This window comes from Monodelphis domestica, chromosome 4, assembly GCF_027887165.1.
Source record: "Monodelphis domestica isolate mMonDom1 chromosome 4, mMonDom1.pri, whole genome shotgun sequence".
NCBI lineage: Eukaryota > Metazoa > Chordata > Mammalia > Didelphimorphia > Didelphidae > Monodelphis > Monodelphis domestica.
In genome coordinates this window covers 175,188,407-175,209,168 of record NC_077230.1, presented here as the reverse complement: position 1 = coordinate 175,209,168, position 20,762 = coordinate 175,188,407, and the positions used below count along the sequence as shown (strand labels likewise).

General features: G+C 35.6%; 1 protein-coding gene across 44 annotated transcripts in view; it reads left to right on the top strand.

The window, feature by feature from the left end:
* Positions 1-20,762, top strand: part of LOC100016606 (sodium channel protein type 1 subunit alpha) — a 248,514-nt gene that overhangs the window by 150,072 nt on the left and 77,680 nt on the right. For 19 of the 44 annotated variants that reach the window (XM_056797257.1, XM_056797250.1, XM_056797248.1 and 16 more), the window contains 7 exons: positions 471-677; positions 2,691-2,975; positions 4,279-4,626; positions 6,930-7,062; positions 9,614-9,852; positions 12,894-13,067; positions 13,842-14,198. In XM_056797257.1, coding sequence (XP_056653235.1) covers positions 471-677; positions 2,691-2,975; positions 4,279-4,626; positions 6,930-7,062; positions 9,614-9,852; positions 12,894-13,067; positions 13,842-14,198 — 1,743 coding nt within the window. Of the gene's footprint in view, positions 1-470; positions 678-2,690; positions 2,976-4,278; positions 4,660-6,929; positions 7,063-9,613; positions 9,853-12,893; positions 13,068-13,841; positions 14,199-20,762 lie in introns of all 44 variants that reach the window. The other 25 variants (XM_056797237.1, XM_056797239.1, XM_056797236.1 and 22 more) reach the window with 2 other exon arrangements.

The window sequence follows — 20,762 nt, the reverse complement described above, 5'->3', positions numbered from 1 at the left end:
TTTAATATCTCTGAGCCTCCTTGTTCTCATCTCTCGAATATGAAAAGTATGGATTAGACAATCTTGGAGGTTCCTTTCAGCTGCAGATTCTAATATCCTAGGGGAAAATACTAACTGTACTACTTTTCTCCCAGGGTTTATGGCTGAGTTCAGTGAGATAAAAATGTATAAAAATATCTTGAAATGTTCTTTGTCTACACCTGTGGTGTATGTACTACACCTGAGCCTGATGGTGTAATAACAGAAAGAACAACTAGACTTGAGGTTGGGAAGATCTGTATTCAATCCCACTTCAGAAACTTACTAGTTGTATGACCCAAGGAAAGTCATTTAAAGTGTCTAGACTTTAGTTCCTTACTGTACAATGAAGGAGTTGGATCCAATGGTATCTAATGTTTCTAGCTCAATATCGATCATCCTATGATCCAAAGGGATATTTAAAATTGTCACTCTTGTTTTCTTGTTTCTAGACACTACGTGCAGCTGGGAAGACATACATGATATTTTTTGTTCTGGTCATTTTCTTGGGCTCTTTCTACCTTATAAACTTGATCCTGGCTGTGGTTGCCATGGCCTATGAAGAGCAGAATCAGGCTACTTTGGAAGAGGCAGAGCAGAAGGAGGCTGAGTTTCAGCAGATGCTGGAACAACTGAAGAAGCAACAGGAAGCAGCTCAGGTAATTATCCAGAGTAAATATTCCATCAATCTGACTTCATTCTTCTTCCTTTTCTTCTGGTTCAATACTATATTGTACACAGCTTCTCCAAAAGAGCAAATAGGTTGTACCCAAAAAAGAAAAAGATGATTTGGGGAACTATAATAGGACCAATGGGAAAGTCTGGATGAATTGTCAAATGTTCCCAGCTATTGTCTATATGATTTTAGGTAAAGTCTCTATGCCTCAGTTTCCTATCATTAAAATGATTTGGATTCAAATCTCTAGTATTTTGTCTAGTATTGTGTCATTTTTTTAGGTGCATCATCACATCAAGTCTCTCTACCTCAGTTTTCCCATTTGAAGGTTTTGAAAAAATTCTTCATTAAGTTTTCTTCAAGTTCTAAATTCTATTATATCTCTATCTGGACTTTCTGGTGGTAATTTTTTTCTATTGTTCTAATTTCTCCTCAAAAAGAGGTTTGGAATACTTAAAACAGAACTTTCTCTGGAAAATATTGGAGATATAGAGGAAATGGTATAAATCATCTTCATATTTTAAGAAGAAAAGGATAAAATAAGACATTTTAAAATAGTATTTTGGTATTAGTGCTATATGACAGGAAATAATATGCAACCCCATTCCTGGCGCAGTAAGCTATTATTAGGAGAAAATCCAAAATAAAATCATCTTTCAAGTCATGATAAAAGAAGATATTTACCCAGTTTCTCAAGGCTTACGTATTCCTTACAACTTTCAAATGAAAATCTACTGGATTCAAATACCAAACTCTTGCCTTCTTTACAAAAGCAAAGAATACATAATGTAGTAGAGTTATCAAGTGCATAAGTGTCTAATAGGATTGGAATAGGAATCAATATTTTCTATCCCTGTGCCTTTGGACATCCCTATTATAGTCTCCCTCTTCATTTCCGATTCTTAGTTTCTCTGATTTCCTTCAAGATCCAACTCAAATCCCTCCTTTCCTGATCCCCAAATCCATGTTAAATGACCAAATGACTAGTTAACCATGGTAATCTTTTCACCAATCATGTCATCACTGTTGAAATGAAAAGATTATGTTATGTGACTATTTTAAAGTATTGTCAAAGCCAATGAAAATCTATTGTCAACTAAAAACATGGTCAGTACTTCTTACTCTCCCCTAACTTTCTACCAATAAGTGGAATAGGGTTGTTTGTGAAGCTTCCAGTAGATCTTGCTGGAGTGCCATATCTTAAACATATCACCATGTAATTAGTGACTAGTTGATTAGTGACATTAAATTTTAATGGAATATTGAGAAATTTTAATTATCTATAATTCTGAAATTCATTATCCCTTTTAAGACAAAGAAAGGGATAATAATTAAATAGTAAATTTTAGGACAGATCTATTAATAGACAAAATAATATGTGTTTGTGTTCTTGCTGATGCCTGATTGATTCTCTTCAAATAATATTTTCCTTTAGGCAGCAGAGACCTAATAAATGTTGACACAGAAAATTACATTACCCTTGGAAACCTTCATTAAAATCGAAGTAAAAAGTTTATTTTCTCTTTTTTTACTTACAAAGCTACCACAACCTTAGATAGACTTTAATTAGCAACTGTGTAATTTTTTTTCAACTATTGTGCAAATATTTGAGTCACTTCAAAGAAAGAAAAAATAGCTATGTGTGTAAAACTGAAGATTTATTCAATGTAATATAATTCTGGTGAGATAGAGTTCCAACAGGTCTTACCAATCAGCCCTGTATTTGTTATGCTCAACAGTGTAGACCCCTAGATTTACTGATATAACTTAAGAACCTCCAGCTCTGCCACTGGCCCCTCACCTGAAACCTTAGAATTTCACAAGTTTTTTTCTTCATGCTATTTTTTTATTTTTTTGCTTTCCCTCCAATAAAAGTATGAGCTCCTCCAGAGCAGGGATTATAGTTTTTCTCTTTTGTATCACTAGCATTCAGCACAGTGCTCAGTGCCCAGTGTTTAATGAATGCTTTTTCATTTATTTATTCATTGTGTGGCAGGCAGCAGCAGCAGCCACTGCCTCTGAACATTCCAGAGAACCCAGTGCAGCAGGTGGACTCTCAGAGAGCTCTTCAGAAGCCTCAAAGCTGAGTTCAAAGAGTGCAAAGGAAAGAAGGAACCGGCGGAAGAAAAGAAAACAGAAAGAGCAATCAGGTGGAGAAGAGAAAGATGAGGATGAATTCCACAAATCTGAATCTGAAGAGAGTATTCGGAGGAAAGGTTTCCGTTTCTCTATTGAAGGGAACCGATTGACCTATGAAAAGAGGTACTCCTCTCCACATCAGGTATGGTAACATGTTTGTTAAAGTGAAATGTAGAGTATATAAATATATATGTAGACTACCATATATAATAAGTAGAAAGTGGATCAAACTAAGATTTAAAGTGACTTCATTAACTTTGGTCTTCTGAAGTAAGATTCGTAATCTTTCCATAAATCTAACCTTTTATTTAGATAAAGTAAAATAATTTTATTTAGGTTGTGTGTGAATACTACATGGCCTAGTAGAAATAATCTTGTACTTTGAATCAGACAATCCAAATTCTATGCTTTGTGACCTTACTCTCTCTAAGCCAATTTCTTCTCCTGAATATTGGAATGATAACACTTATGCTACCTACTTCATTAATTTGTTATAAAAATTAAATGAAATAATATAAATTAAATATTTCCATTAGTAAGAAATTAATTGTAATTGAATTAAAATACTTTGTATTTTTGTATAAAGTTTTGTCAAAAATGTCATATTTTAGTCATTATTATTTTAGTACCACCAACTTGTAATAGAACTTAACCACATCATAAAACAACTTTGCACCCTAAGGGTAATGTAAAGAAGAGACTATTTCCTTCATACTTACTTCCAAGTGACATTTGAGGCAACTAGATAGCTCAGCAGGAGGAATGTTGACTTGGAGTTAGGAAAACCTAAGTTGGAATGCTGCCTCAGACATGTTTGTGCTATGTAACTCTAGGCAAGTCACATAAACACTACCTGCCTTAGTTTACTCATATGTAAAATGAGGATAATAATAATGTCTTTCTTCTTGAATTGTTGTGAGGATAAAATGAGTTATAATATGCATGTATAAAGCACTTTGAAAATCTTAAAGTGCTTTATAAATTTTAGTGATGATGATGATGATGATGATGAAGCAAAATGAGAAGAATTTGAAATCCTTAGGGGAAAAAAGAATCACTAAAAACATATTTGATTTGGAAGGAATATATAAGGAGAGAACAATCAGTTAATGGATTTTTTGACAACACAACTACTATGCACAAGGTTAGCTATTTTTTCCTGCTTGGTCCAGGAATCTTTTTTCACTCAAGTTGTGCAAGGTGTAATCTAATTCTCCAGACTCTAATGCAATCCTGAGTATTTCCCTAGTTACATTCACACACATATAATTTGCAACTATAAATGAAAACATGATTAATAGAAGAGATCTAAATGTAAAAAGGAACAAGTAATAATTTTTCTCTGAACCAGACATTTCCTTCAAGTCAACTTTTTGAAAATAGCAAGAATTACATTTAAAAAATGCTATATATGATAATTCTCATTTCTTGTGTCAATTTTTTAGTCCTTGTTGAGCATTCGTGGCTCCCTGTTTTCTCCAAGGCGCAACAGCAGAACAAGCCTTTTCAGCTTTAGAGGGCGAGCAAAGGATGTGGGATCTGAGAATGACTTTGCTGATGATGAACACAGCACATTTGAGGACAATGAAAGCAGGAGAGATTCCCTCTTTGTGCCCCGCCGCCATGGAGAACGGCGCAACAGTAACATAAGTCAGGCCAGTAGATCATCCCGGATGCTGGCGGTGTTTCCAGTGAATGGGAAGATGCACAGCACTGTAGATTGCAATGGTGTGGTTTCCTTGGTTGGTGGACCTTCAGCTCCTACATCGCCTGTTGGACAGCTTCTGCCAGAGGTGATAATAGATAAGCCAGCTACTGATGACAATGTAAGGAAGTTTTAAATAGTTTAGGCATGGCTGGCCCATTCCTTCTGCACCAGCCAGTGTTTCTACAGAATGGAACCCCTTGAGAATGATCCCTGGTTGGTCAAGCTGTGAATGCAAATGCATCTTGTAATACCTTTAATCGACTAACCAACTAAAATTTTAAACCTCAAATGTTCCTCCTAATATAGCAACTATGCATTCCTTTACTTTCAAACATGCTTATGACAAATGAGGCATTAAAATGCATTAATACTGTCAAATGAGAACGCTTGTTATATACCCATGCTGTAAATTAGATCTTAGAAAGTTCTATGTGGCCCTGTCATAGAAGAGAACAAATAATTGTGACACACAAATATAAAGGGTATATAATAAATCTTACCAGATGAATTTGGGTCTTTAAATCCTATATTTCAGAAGATTTTTAGAGAACACTGTGCTTAATTATAGATAGCTTCATTTTTACATTGATAACAATTTCTAATATTCATTCATTCTCCTTATGAAAACTGCTGATATGGGTCACTTCCGAAAGAAAAATTAAACAAAATGGAGAGGGCCTTGGAAACCAAAGAACATATTTATGCAGAATGATATGAAAATATGCCTGATCTAAATGTATATTATATGTCTTATATGCATATGCATATGGGATATTACTAAAAAAGATTTTGTCTCTTTCCAGGGTGCCCACTTACTTGGAAATATATCAGCATGTTGAAGCATGACTAAGTCAGGCTTAGATTACTTATTGCTTTGCCATTTTGGATGAAACAATTAAGCATGGCATTGGTTTGGCTTCCCATCCCCTCACCTCCTTACCTTATGCTAATTAGTATTTGGTAACAGCCATACTCCTCTGTATTGAAAAAGAGAATTACCAATCCATTGTATTTTAGAATATGAATAATATGAAAAAGGAAGAAGGAAAATGGGAAGTAGAGAAGAAAGAAGAGGAGAGAAAGAAATGAAGGAAGCTAGGAAGGAAGGAAGGAAGGAAAGAAGGAAGGAAGGAAGGAAGGAAGGAAGGAAGGAAGGAAGGAAGGAAGGAAGGAAGGAAGGAAGGAAGGAAGGAAGGAAGGAAGGAAGGAAGGAAGGAAGGAAGGAAAGAAATTAGATCACTTACTAGCCACTTATCTTAGGCAAGTCACTAAACATCCTCTGAGACGTTGTATCCTAATGTATAAAGAGAACTGGAAGAACTAAATGATTCATGAGATCTTTTTCCACTTTAAATCCTATGATCCTTTAGGAAGGAAGGAAGGAAGGAAGGAAGGAAGGAAGGAAGGAAGGAAGAAGGAAGGAAGGAAGGAAGGAAGGAAGGAAGGAAGGAAGGAAGGAAGGAAGGAAGGAAGGAAGGAAGGAAGGAAGGAAGAAAGGAAGGAAGGAAAGAAATTAGATCACTTACTAGCCACTTATCTTAGGCAAGTCACTAAACATCCTCTGAGACTTGGTATCCTAATGTATAAAGAGAACTGGAAGAACTAAATGATTCATGAGATCTTTTTCCACTTTAAATCCTATGATCCTTTAGGAAGGAAGGAAGGAAGGAAGGAAGGAAGGAAGGAAGGAAGGAAGGAAGGAAGGAAGGAAGGAAGGAAGGAAGGAAAGAAGGAAGGAAGGAAGGAAGGAAGGAAGGAAGGAAGGAAGGAAGGAAGGAAGGAAGGAAGGAAGGAAGGAAGGAAGGAAGGAAGGAAGGAAGGAAGGAAGGGCAGGAAAGAGTAAGGGAGAAAGGGAAGGGAAGGGAAGGAAAGAAAAGGAAGGAAATGAAGGGAAGGGAAGGGAAGGAAAGCAAAGCAAAGCAAAGCAAAATAAAAGAGAGAAGGAAGGAGAGAAAAGAAAGCCCTCTCAAAAGCAGGTGTCCCAAACCAATTATATATGAGATATATTGGACATGGCCTTTACATTATAGACAACTTTTTTCTTCCTTGCTTAGAAGTGTTTTAAATTTGATTATCAAAAATATTTTGGTTCAATGAATGTGCTTCTAGTTTAGACCCTTTTCTCTATTTTTATAAATTATATCATACTCCATTTCATTTTATACTTCAATGGTTCAAAAAAGCATTGTCACTTGCTATAACATTAAAAATAAAGATCAATTTAAACATTACAACTTAATGACACAATAAGAAATCTAGAGGCACAAACTGATTAGATATGAAGATGCATGGTGCATGTGCTCCATGAAACCTTTGCTTCACCACTTGGTTATTGGATTGTTACTTTGCTCAAAATGGTTATTTAAAGTGTCATCATTTTCTTTACAGGGCACAACTACTGAAACAGAAATTAAAAAGAGAAGGTCAAGTTCTTTCCATGTTTCCATGGATTTTCTAGAAGATCCTGTCCAAAGACAAAGAGCAATGAGTATAGCTAGTATATTAACCAATACTGTGGAAGGTAATTTAAAAAGTTTCATTTCCATTTGTCATTTGTGAATTCATTCATTCAACAACTTTACTACAGTTTTACATTGTGCTAGATGCTGAGGTACATGCAAAGATTTAACAATACATGGATGGCCCCAGCTCTTTAGGCATGTATAGTAGAAGAGATATAGCAAGGATAAAAATAATTCTGATGTCAAATAGAACATGATAAGGGACCATGAAAGCACCATGAGAATTCCACTTAAAAAAAAATTATTTCCAAACAAAGGGGATTAGGATAGATTTCATGGAGAAAGTGACTACTAAGGTACATCTTGAAAAATCAAGTAGATTTCATAAGGAAGAGTGGTTGTTTAAAAGTCATTTTCCATTGTGTCTGAATCTCCATGACTTCCTTTGGGATTTTCTTGCTAATGATACTGGAGTGGTTGCCATTTTCTTTTCCAGTTCATTTTATAGAAGGAGAAACTGAGGCAGACAGGGTCATGTAATTTGCCCAGGATCACACAGTTAGTAAGTGTCTGAGGCCAGTTTTGAACTAAGGAAGATGAATCTTCTAACTCCAGGACTGGCACTCTATTCACTATGCTACCTACCTGCCCACTCACCAGGGAGAGAGAAGGAGCTAAAGGAAGTTATTTTATAGGTAAATGTGAGCAAAAGTAAAAGGTCATAAAAGTATGGAGTATGTTTTTAAAGTAGCAAGAAGGTACAGTTTTACTGGAGCATAAAGTATATGGGAAAGTGATCGCAGAATGTAAGATGAGGCTGAAGTAGGAAAGCTGGTCCCCAGTACCTTTATATGCCAGTCTCATGAGTTTAGATATTATTCAGTAGTCAGTAAAGACCCTGAACATTTTTTATTAGTTGGATGACATGAGAACATGTGAACACATAAAAAGTCAGTAAGCATTGTGAAGAAATAGCAAAATCAGAAGGAGCAAGTTATTATTAACTTAACATTGAACACCAATGTAATTTTTGATCTTGCTATAAAACTATTTATTTACCTTTCAATTAGTTTCACCTTGAAAAATATCATAACCTTTCAGACACTTCCTTGAAGTCTCTATCAATTTCTTCACTTATTTTCATTCATTTTTCCTGTTATATGATCAAAATGTATTCTCTCTTCTTCTGGTTCTGCTGTATTTCTCCTCTTTCTATCATTTCATGTCTCTCATATATTTCCATATATTCCTCTCATTTATTGGTCTTAGTCACATTATAGTATTCTTTCACATTAATGATGGAAATCCCTCAAAATTTCTCTCATGGTTGGATATATGTTTCTTCTAATTGTTTATAGTTACAAATAATTCTACTATGATAATCTTTCAACAAATAAATAAGTTTATGTGTTCTTATTTAATAAGCTTTCACTGTATACTTCCAACAATGGAATCACCATCTCTCGCTTCTACAATTCTAATAGCCTCCTTGTTGATCTTTCTGCCTCCAATTTCTCCCCATTTGAAACTGTGCTCAAAACACAGCTGCAAGAGTGGTATTCCTATAAGATAGATTGGACTATGTCGCTTCCAAATTCAGAAAGCTCCAGTGACTTCCTATTACCTGTACTATAAAATACAAACTACTTCTTGTCATCTAAAGCCCTTTACAATTCCATTCCAGTCTATATTTCCTGGCTCATTATTCATTATTTCCTTATAATTAATCTAAATTCTAGTAAAACTAGCTTTTAAAATGATTAATGCCTCAGAAAAATATTCCATCCCATCTCCATGTCTCTATAAGTCTATCCTCCATTGCGAGAATGTATTTTACCTTTTATTCTCTTTGAAGCAGTAGCTCTCTTCAAAGTTCTGTTCAAGTGCCACCTTTCCTGATGAGACCTTTCCTGATTGCCACAGCTACAAATACCCCATCCCATTTTTTTCATTTACTGTTTATATAGTTTGTTTTATACCATACTTGGTATAATTGTGCCATTCCATTTTCTTCCATCATTTGTTTTTTAATATTTAAAATATTTGTCCATTCTAGTTAACACAGCATAAAATAAAGAATAAAATATTGAATATAAAATGTGTTTTTATGTACTCATTATGCTTTTATGTTATTGTGCCATCCTGATAGACCCTTCTCAACCTCTCTTAAGATTTAAGGCTTTGAAGAAATAAAAGGTAGTTCCTATCCAGCAAAATTTGAGACCCTTGATTTATATTTCTTTACAATCCTGACTCTACCTCATACCCCAGAGTCACAAGAATATTAGGAGGAACAACCCAGAAATTTATCTCTCTGAATCCATTAGTCATGCCTTGGGACCTTTAGGTCTAGAAAATTTACAAAGACACTAAGATTATGTGTAGCCATAAGATACTTGTATGAGGAAATATAATATGATAGAGTATTTATCTGTGTGAAATTACCTCCTGCTGCTAAAATTCATGGAATTTCACATTGTAACTTCTATAACCCTTAATTCAAATCCTAATGGAAAAAGAATAAGAAATTATTTTCTTTTATGATATATAAATGTATCAATTAGTGAAAAGATAATCTCAACTGTAATTTTATAACTTTTTTTCCTCCAGAACTTGAAGAATCCAGACAGAAGTGCCCACCCTGCTGGTATAAATTTTCCAATATTTTCTTAATTTGGGACTGTTCCCCACACTGGTTGAAAGTAAAACACATTGTCAATCTAATTGTGATGGATCCATTTGTTGACCTGGCAATTACCATCTGCATTGTCTTAAATACTCTGTTCATGGCCATGGAACATTATCCAATGACTCCTCATTTCAATAATGTACTTTCAGTAGGAAACTTGGTAAGCAAATTGAAAGGTCAAAGTTTTCTTTCTTTAATATTATTGTTTCACATTGTGGGACAATCAAATGTAATTGACTTTGCTTCTAAAATCAATGCAGTGATGCAGGACAACTCTGAGGGACTTATAAAAAAGTACTATCCACATCTAGAGAAAGAACTATGGGAGTAGAAACATAGAAAAAATCCATATGATTTATTACCTGTTTATGTGATTGTATGATTTGGAGTTTGGGTTTTAAAAGATTGCTCTATTACAAAAATGAATAATATGGAAATAGGATTTGAGTGATCATATGTGTATAACCCAGTGAAATTGCTTGTCAACTCTGGGAGGAGGGAAGGAAGAGGGGAGGGAGAGAACAAGAAGCATGTAACCATGGAAAAGATTTTTAATAAAATAAATAAATAAAATTATTTTTCAGGAATAATTTTCCTTCAAAATGTCATGGCAAGGAAGTGTGGATAGTTAGCCTTTTGGAGCCAAAAAGGAAAATGATGTTTACTAGATTGCAGACACTAATCATAAAGTCATCTGTCTCATCACACTTTAATGAGAACATGTGTGTAGCAGCTACTTCATAGGACTGTTGTGAGGAACAAACAACATTACTTTGCAAATCTTTAAGTGCTCTATAAACACTTTATCATTATCTTCATCATCATATCATTGGGAAAACTTAAAGAGCTAATTTAATAATATCAGGTTTTTTTTTAGCAGTATTAGCATTTCATTCTCATTTTTCTTGATTGATAGGGTTCAGTTGAGAATGGTCTGAGTATAGGCATCCTTCTTTCATTCTTCTGTATTGAATGTTCATTATTTTTATTCAAATATAGATTTTATTCAATGCATTCAAATACATTGTGAGTGTTCTGATATAGAGATAGTTCATTGACAAGCCCCTTTTAAACCACTAATGAATAATATCTGCTTTCTACTAAAAGGGACAGCCATTGAAGCCAAAGGAAAAAATCTAAAAATTATATCATTGATATATTCAAGGATAAACCTACTCTCTAATGGCAAAATAATATTTCCATAATATTCATAGGAGTTCTTATCAAATCCAAAGGTCCTATACCTCTATTTTTATTCTGATAAACTTCGACGGGTATCCAGTGCTCATAGTTCAGTTGAATACTTTAAACTCTGGTTAGCTGGTTGGCATTGGAAGACATAAATAATGGTTCCTTTTTTTTTAACCCATCTAGCTATTGTCACATGGTAGGGCCATAGGGTTAATTGAGTATACTTCCATATCCCATAAGTTGTCGCAGACTTTTCCTCTTAAAGGGGCATAGCACTTGTACTGCTTTATCCTTTTATATTAAAGCCAATGAAATATTGATAACCAACAGTACACTGTGTATCAGATATTTAGCAAACCCATTTTTGGCTAAGGTTACCACTTAGGTTTTTTTTCCATTTTATGTTTCAGAAAAATAAATTATTTAGATGTTTGTCAATTGAATCTTAATAGCTTTGGAATATTAGACTATTATTTGTTTAAGGAAACAGACTTGATCCTCTGAAGCAATTTTTGCATTGTTCCTTATAGTTTACTTTGAGATTTGAGAGATTTAGGGTAGAAAGGAACCTTTCTGTTTAATGGTCTTCATTTTACCTTGTGAATATATCTGCTTTTTAAAAAACACAGCCAATAAATTAGCAACGTTTGTTATTCCAAGAACTGTAATAACTTCAAGGGATACAAATCTAAAAGTGAGGTATTCCATGTTCTTGTCAAGGAGCTTATTAAATACTCTTGCAAGAAAGTAGGTAGGTTGGAGAATAAAACAGCATTTTCACTGATAATTATATGCAAGATAGAGAGATGTATAGAGGGATAGAGTGGGGTATATTGGTACAGATATATATGAATATAAATAGGTATAATAAATATCAAGTTGTAGTGAAGAGAGAACTAACAACTGGGGAGAGGATAGTCATAAAAGGTCTTGAAAAAAGTCATTATTTTCATATTATATTTAATGAGAAAAAATTATTTCTTTTTTGAATTGCATGGTGATATACAATTATTATGGGGCAGCTCAGCACAGTGGATAGAGTGCCAGACCTGGAGTCAGGAGGCCTCAATCTTCCTGAGTTCAACTCTGGCCTCAGACACCTACTAGCTATGTGACCCTGAACAAGTCTCTTCATCTGTTTTCCTCAGTTTCCTCATCTTTAAAATAATCTGGAGGAATGGTAAATAACTACAGTATCTTTGCCAAGAAAACTCCAAATGGGATCCTGAAAACATAGACAGAATTAAAAATGACTTAAAAATAAAATGCAATTATTATAGAAACAATATATGCCCCCATAGGACCTAAAATGACAATTTCCCCATTCCTACAATTAAAATTATCTTGAGAGATTGATTTTTTAGAAAGAATATCAGTTTATCGGTTATGCCAGCATCCTAACCAATAAAATAACATTAGTGCAATGGCCCTCTCAAATGACCAGAGACCTGGAAGCTCAATAAGTAGAGAAGTAGAGTTTTAGGAGCTCATTATTCAGCTCCCTTGAAAATCCTAAGCTGTCTCTAATTGGTAAATAACTAATTAAGAAGCTGTCTATCAAACTATCCCTCCTTCCCCATTTCTATGTCATGAGAAATAAAAACACAGGAAAAGAACCCTTGCCCCCCTTCATTTATTAATCAATTTCTGTTAAAAGGAAAGATGTTTTTTGGAATTTCTAAGGACAAAAGAAAATATAAAAAGCAACAGACTGCATGGAATCTCTGTCCCTGAACCCTGACATAGGAATACCCAATAATTCTTAATATACAGGAATTGAGTCCTTACTACTCCAGAACCCTGATATAAGATGAATAGACTATATGAAAAATAATTTCCCCCATTACTTATTTAAATAAGAAAGTTATTACAGATGATAAAATTGTTGAAATGTTTAATCAAAAGGTCATAAAAGAAGAAATAATTTAAACATAACAGGCCAAGATGATGTGTAATATTCTTACCTAGCAACATTGTGTGACAGTATATTAACTTTGTTTCTGGTCTTAGGTCTTCACTGGAATCTTCACAGGAGAAATGTTTCTGAAGATTATTGCCATGGACCCCTATTATTATTTTCAAGAGGGTTGGAATATTTTTGATGGTTTTATTGTGACCCTTAGCTTAGTGGAACTTGGACTGGCAAATGTGGAAGGATTATCTGTTCTCCGTTCTTTCAGACTGGTAAACACATTTTCATTACTTTTACAGAATGTCTTTTCTCCAAAGAGAGTTGTCTTTTGCATAGTCTAATATATTAGCCAGTTGCCATAGTGTTTGGCTAGCCATTTTTAGGAGCTATTTATTTTTTGTTTTCAACTCTAGGGCCTGGGGAGGGAATGTCAATGAAAATGAAACTATTACTCGGTTTAAAAAATATGAAGACCTTTGTAAGATTGGATGGCAATTGAATGCAAATTGGGTTTTCCAATGCATACCTTGCTACAACTATTACAGAAATCTGAGGCAATGTGCCTGCTCCTATCCAAGCCAAAAAGAAAAGCTTTATAATTATTGCATCCCCTTCTAGTCCTATGATCCTATACCATGCAATTGTAAGGAAAAACATCTGCATAGAATAGGAGCCCAAAGGTCCCCCTATACATCATGAATAAATATGGAAATTGTGAAAAAGAGTTATAATGAGGGAAAAGGGAAGTGATATTTTGGAACTTTTCCCTTCCCCTCCCCACTGCTAGACCAACTAGAAGAATGGAATCTCCCCAAAGTTAGGACATCACACCCTTAAAAAGGATTATAAAATCGATATTCAGTCCATACTTTAATCTATTCAGAATGTTAGCCCAAAGGGGAAATAAAGGGCAAAAGAACTTTTCCTATACTTCTAACAAAAAAAAAAGATCTTTGAGGTAAATTCTTAGTATGCTTAAATGAAAATCACAGTTGCATACATAGTCTCAAAACAGTGCATACTAATTATCATCTTTTGTTTTCCAGCTCCGAGTTTTCAAGTTGGCAAAATCTTGGCCAACACTAAATATGCTGATAAAGATCATTGGCAACTCAGTAGGAGCTCTGGGAAACCTGACCTTGGTGTTGGCCATTATTGTTTTCATTTTTGCTGTGGTTGGCATGCAGCTCTTTGGTAAAAGCTACAAAGACTGTGTCTGCAAGATTGCCCCTGACTGTCAACTTCCACGCTGGCACATGTATGACTTTTTCCACTCCTTCTTGATTGTGTTCCGGGTGCTGTGTGGAGAATGGATAGAGACTATGTGGGACTGTATGGAGGTGGCAGGCCAAGCCATGTGTCTTACTGTCTTCATGATGGTCATGGTGATTGGAAACCTAGTGGTAAGTATATAGTAGAATTTTCTAGCTAATTTGACCTGAGATATGATATAATTCAGCTCAATAATAAACAGCAAATATGAAGCTGCAAAAGATAGCTTACTTACTGCATGTCAGAATTTTTTAAAATGTTGATAGGCTTTTAAAAATCATCAAAGAAAGGAGGCTGAAATTTTAAAAAAAAAAGGAAAGACAGTTGGGTTCAAAAATTCAAATTCAGATTATAAAATGACACAGCTAGGCAATTTATCTGAAGAAAATCTGTGAGTTTAAGCATACTGCCAGCTCATTGTGAGTCAACAATGAGATATGAAAAAGTACATGATATCCTAGGCTTCCAAAGAAGAAGTCTAGAAGATAGGAACAAGGGAGAAGATGGTCTCACTATACGGTTTTCCTTATCACGTCACTTCGGGAGCTTTGTGTTTAATTCTAGCTCTGACATTTTAGAACAAACTCCAATAAGATGGTGAATATACAGAGGACAGACAGAATGGTGAGGGGCCTCGAGTTCATGACATGTGAAAACTGGTTGAAGGAAGAGGGCCTTAGAACACTGGCAAAAAAAAAAAGTAAGAAAGAAAGAAGGGGGAAAGTAATAGCTGTTTTCAAGTATTTGAAAGATGGTCACAGGGCAGAGGAATTATCCTTGTCCTGCTAGGTCCTGGAAGGCAGAAGTAGGAGAAATGTATAGAAGCTACAACAAAGCAAACAAATAAAAACTTTTCCAGCAATTATACCTATGCAGGAGCAAAAGATAGTGCTTTCTCCCTCACTGAAAGTCTTTTAGGAAAGCTAGATAGCCATTTGTTAAGTTTGTTGTAGATGAGATTTTTTTTCATGCCAGACTAGATGACCACTGAGGTCCTTTCCAGTTCTAAAATTCTGTGATTTATTAAATGCCTACTGTGTATAAGGCACTGTGCTGAGTACTAAGAATACATGATTGAAAAATAATTCCTTTCTTCAAGGAGTTTACATTATGTTGAGGTTTAAAATATATACATAAATAAATGCAACACAAGATAATATGATGAGGAAAATAACACTCATGAATAATGAGTATTTTAAGTAATTTTTATATTCATGGGAAAAATCATATTGAGGCTTTTTTACCTTCCTGCCACAGCATAATAAGTTGGTATAGGTTTATATAACATTTTTTCAACCTTACTTTCTCTCTTAGAATCAATAAGAAGTATATGTTCTAAGTCAGAAGAATGGTAAGGGCTATGCCAGGGGCCCCAAACGTTTTAAAGAGGGGGCCAGTTCACTGTCCCTCAGACCGTTGGAGGACTAAACTATAAGAAAAACTATGAATACATCTGTATCCCGCTGTCTGGGATAGAGGAGGCTGCAGTGCTGGCTGTGATGGATCTGTCACACCTTGCACAGACCCATCACCCCCACCACTATACCAGGCAGCAGTATACACAGCGCAGAATCCCCTTCCCCAGATCACCATTCACCATGCTGATGTCTTCCATTGTGCAGCTACATAATCCTTTGCACAGCACCTCGTTCTTGTTCATTTACTCTCAGAACAAGGTGCCACACAAAGGATTATGTCACTGGAAGTAGTACTGTATGTGACCAATGCTGCGCTTTGTGGTGCCACCACATACAGTGCTACTCTCACTGACCACCCATGAAAGAGGTGCCCCTTCCAGAAGTGCAGTGGGGGCTGGATAAATGGCCTCATGTGGCCCATGGGCCATAGTTTGGGGACCCGAGGTAAGCAATTGAGGTTAAGTAACCTACTCAGGATCACACAACTAGGGAGTGTCCGAGACCACATTTGAACCCGTCTCCTCGGAATCCAGGTTTGACTCTCTATCCACTGAGCCTTCTAGATACCCCCCCATCCAATAAACAGCTTAATGCTCAACAGAATTGTAGCAACCTGTCCATTGCATTTCCCTCAGGATTTCCTATAAAGGAGTTTAAAAATCATTGAGACCAACCTCCCCATTTTACAATCAAAGAAACTGAGATTCAGAAAAGTGAAGGAGTTTGCCCAACATCACACAAATAGTGAGTAGCAGAGCTGAAATTCAAACTCAGATTCTGCTTCCCCTTCTCTAACCTCCTTCAATTCTGAAGCCTTTTCCATGACACTGTGCTTGGGATCAGGGAATGGGTTCTAAACTGGAAGAATATTATCTTGAGCAGAAGTTGGGGGGGGGAGCTAAAATGTAAAAGAGTCTGACAGCTCTCTCACTTTCCCAAGGCCATAATCCAGGGTAATTATTCAGTATTCTCCCCCTTTACTTTTGCCAAAATGCCTTTACATTTTTGCCAACATTAGACTACGATATAGATATAGATATAGATATAGATATAGATATAGATATAGATATAGATATAGATAAACATACTGATATCAGCACTTCCTGCCCCCCCACCCCAACATCTACTCACTATAAGTGTCATAGAACAGATATATTAGACAGCTCTAGGTTAATGAATCCTTAGCTATAAGTCAAAACAAAAGAAGGCTAATGTGGCTGAGTATACACTAATGGAGTAAATGATCAATCCTTTCTAACCCTCTAATGTGAATCTGAGTTATTTCTGATTGCAGCACAAAATTATATAATATACAGTAAACTGAAAGGAAGAGGATATACTAACATATACAATGCTCATAAAATACTAAGGATGCTGTTGTTTTTGTAAGGATCAATTTTAGCTGAAACTGACAAGAGTAGAGCTGCAATTTAGAAAAACTCAGAAAATTTGAGGGAATGAACCTAAATGTCTCAACTAACATTAATTTCAGATTGAATTCCTAAGTTATTTTTAGTATCTTTCTAATTGTAGTTTTCAATACCATAAAATTTGTGATTATCTTTAGCCATAATTATAAACATTATTTCCTTAATTTATTGTTCTATGTATATAAAGGATATCCCAAAAGATTTAATGCAGTTTTGAGCTCTAATAGTAATCTTAAGCTGTATAGTATGTTGGCATAATTGTGGTGTATATATACATAAACATATACAAATATGTGTATATACACATACATATATTTGTTTTTATAGAATCCTATGATCCTAGATTTAGGGTGACTTGAAGGCTATCTTGTCTGAAGCCCTTTGTTTGACCTCTAAGGAAACTAGCCCAGGAAAGCTTAGTGACTTGATTAGAAAAGTTTAATCGATATAAATCTATTGCTATGTGAAAGAATCTAAATAAGTGCAGAAAATAGAAAATGCCTCAGCCACCCTAACCCTAAATCATCAGAGGAAGGATGAGATATTCTCAAGAATAACATTCAGAAGACATAAAGAGGTACAATTGTGATGTGGGAGTTAAGGGGAGTTTCCTAAAGATCATTATGTATGCATGAGAAACTTATTCGCCAACCAACTTATGTCTAAAAAAAGACATACAAAAGATGAAAGAAAGAAGTAATAAGATAAATGCAAAAGTGTATTTGTTAGGGCACTGTAAGAATACTTTAGGAGTGCTAACATTCAGAATAATATGAATATAGGAAAGTTCTGTGGTCAGCCAGGTGACCTAGTAACTAGAGCACTGGACCTTGGAGTCAAGAAGTTTCATATTCATGCGTTCAAATCCTGTCTCAGACACTTGCTAGCTGTGTGACCGTGAGCAGCTTACCCTTTTTTGCCTCAATTTCCTCATCCATAAAATGAGCTGGAAAAGGAAATGGACAACTACTCCAGTATCTTTGCCAAGAAAATTCCATATGGCATCACAAAGAGTCAGTCACAACTGAAACAACTAAATAAACAACAAAGGAAAGCTAAAGAAAAAATGATTTGTTGCTGTTGTTGCTATGTTGAGGGACAGAAAGGGGGATTAAAGAAGGGATGTCTGCTTGGGCTGGCAGGATTGATTATAAAAAAAAAAACTAAAGAGAGAGGGAAGGTAAAGTGTTCAAATCTTTTCTTTTGTTTGTTTGTTTTTGGAGAGGTGGTTAAAGAAAGGATCATGTAAGAAGAATAATCTGTTAATGATGAAGGACAAAAATAAAATGGCTAAAGGGGAGTTGATGCCCAAAATAAATGAGAAAATAAGAAGCCTTCTTGCTGCACTAAATGACCTCAAGTCATCATATCTATATTAGCAACATCTTTTGATACTGAAAGAATTGGTAGATGGTACTGCTTTCCATGATTACAGAAATCAGGAACAATGAGATTAAGAATATAGGATTAGAAAAGGGCAAATGTGAAGATCCTTTAAAAAAAAACAGAAGACAATGGAGACTCCAAACTATATTGTGTTTGATTTCGATTCCTGATGGAATCCTTGGACATATTCTTAAAAAGATGGATGTCTTAACATAAGTATTAGCCTTGATTCATCATGCTCATTCACCCCAGATATCCAATTTTGTGGTTTCCATCATCTGTAAACATTATTGCCTCCCCAGTTACCTTCAGGATCAAATATAAAGGCCTCTATTCTACATTTAAAGTTCTTCCCAATGTGACCTCTTCCTACATTTTCAGACTTCTTATACTTTGGGGGTTCTATCACATCTGCTTGGTGTGAGGGTTGCTGAGCTTTTTTCAGTTTTCAGCCTTTTGCTCATCCCATTTTGGTGTCTACCTTTCACCCAACTGTTCCCTATTGCTCCAAGAAGCTGTAGCCCATCTCAGCAGATGGTAACTGAGAGACCTCAAATCCAATGGTGAATTAGGGGAATGTCTAAACCAAGCATATTCCATTCCTGTATGGAATGGGTGGATGAAAAGGATTTGTTCCAAAAAACATGATGGCAGTTGAAGGAGGTGCCATGGAAGTCTTGGAGTTTAATCAGATATTGAAGACACAGAGATTATCCATTGTATCCTGAGCCATCACCAGTCATCCTGACTTTTGTCTTGCCAGGAAACTTCAATGACTATAAAAGAGAGAATGAGACTGATGACTTCATGTGTCTCTGCCTCACTTAAATCCAATTCATTCATGTGCAAGTGGAAGCATCACCCCATGATGTCATTGTTCCTCTTAGAAAATGAAGGATGAAAACAACTTTACTTCCTCCCACACATTTTGTCATCCAACTCTACTTGCCTACTTGCTGTTCCTCACATAGGACACTCCATCCTCAATCTTAGTGTCTGCACTGGTGGTCCCCATTGCCTGCAGTTTCCTTCTTCCTTCTTCTGTGTATTCATTTCTATGGCTTCCTTCAAGACACAGCTCAAAATGTTAACCCCAATTAGCACCTAATGTCTTCCCTACTGTGATAAACTTCCATCTACTCTGTATTTACATTGTATATAATTAGTTGTGTTCATGTTAGAATACTCTCTATTAGATTGAAAATTCCTTGAGAGAAGGAACTGGTTAGTTTGTTTCTGAATCCCCAAACCTCAATGTAGTGCCTCAAACAGGGTAAATGCTTAGTGAGTGCTTGTTAACTACCTGACATTTTAGGAAGGACTCTATGAAGTTGGAAAGCATCCAGAGGAAGACAACCAAAATGTTGCATGGCCTTCAGTACATGCCACATAACATTGATTGATGGAATAGATGTCTTACCTGGAGAATGACAGCTTTAGGGAGGACATGATTGATACCTTCAAGTATTTGAAATATCTAAAGGACTATCATGGGAAAGACAGATCAGCCTCAGAGGGTAGATTTAAAAGAAATGGATGGAGGGGGGGGCAGCGAGGTGGCTCAGTAGACTGAGAGCCAGGCCTAGAGGCAGGAGGCCCTGAGTTCAAATCTAACCTTGAATATTTCCTAGTTGTGTAATCCTGAGCAAATCACTTACCCCTCCATTGCTTGGCCCTTACTGCTCTTCTGGCTTGGACCAATACACAGTACTGATTTTAAGACAAAAAGTAAGGGTTTAAAAAAAGAGAGAAAGTGATGGAAGATAAGAATAAAAATTCATTCAAGAGAATTCATTTTATTAGGAAATAAAGGGTACCCTCCTCAATGGAAGTAAATGACTGCTCATTAGGTATGTTCATGTTTGGATTTCAGCTCTTTTATTGAGGGGACATATTAACAATATGAATTTAGGTCAAATGGAGGAAATAATTCCAGTCTTCTGGAGTACCAATTGGAATTGGATGAATCCTGTCCTGGGGGGAATGGGTTACCTTTCCCAAATAAATAAAATGAAGTCCATTTTTACAAGTTCTTATCCAAGTCCAGCTGGAACATACATTGGTAAAAAAGGAAGTGAGATATCCAAACATAGGAACTGGTGCTTCTTTATGCTAGCAAAAACTTGCTGGCTGAAAAAGACGCCTTGAGCAGTTACTGCTGGTCTTAATCCTATATGGTGATCCAGAGTTTTTGAGCTTCCCTGGATGCTTCCTTTGTTAGGAGATTGAGGATATTGCTGGAATTATCATAACAAGATCCCTTCAAAGCCTGAAATTTTGAAGTATCTATATTACATCCCTTGTTTGTTTCAAGGAAAACATTTTATAAATATTAAAACATTTTAAGCATAAATTATTATTTTCACTTCATTCTTATCTTATTTCATAGAGCTCAGAGTCTCCTGAAATAAGTCACTAATATGTCCTTATACTTTTATGTTTCTGATTCTATAGAATGGGG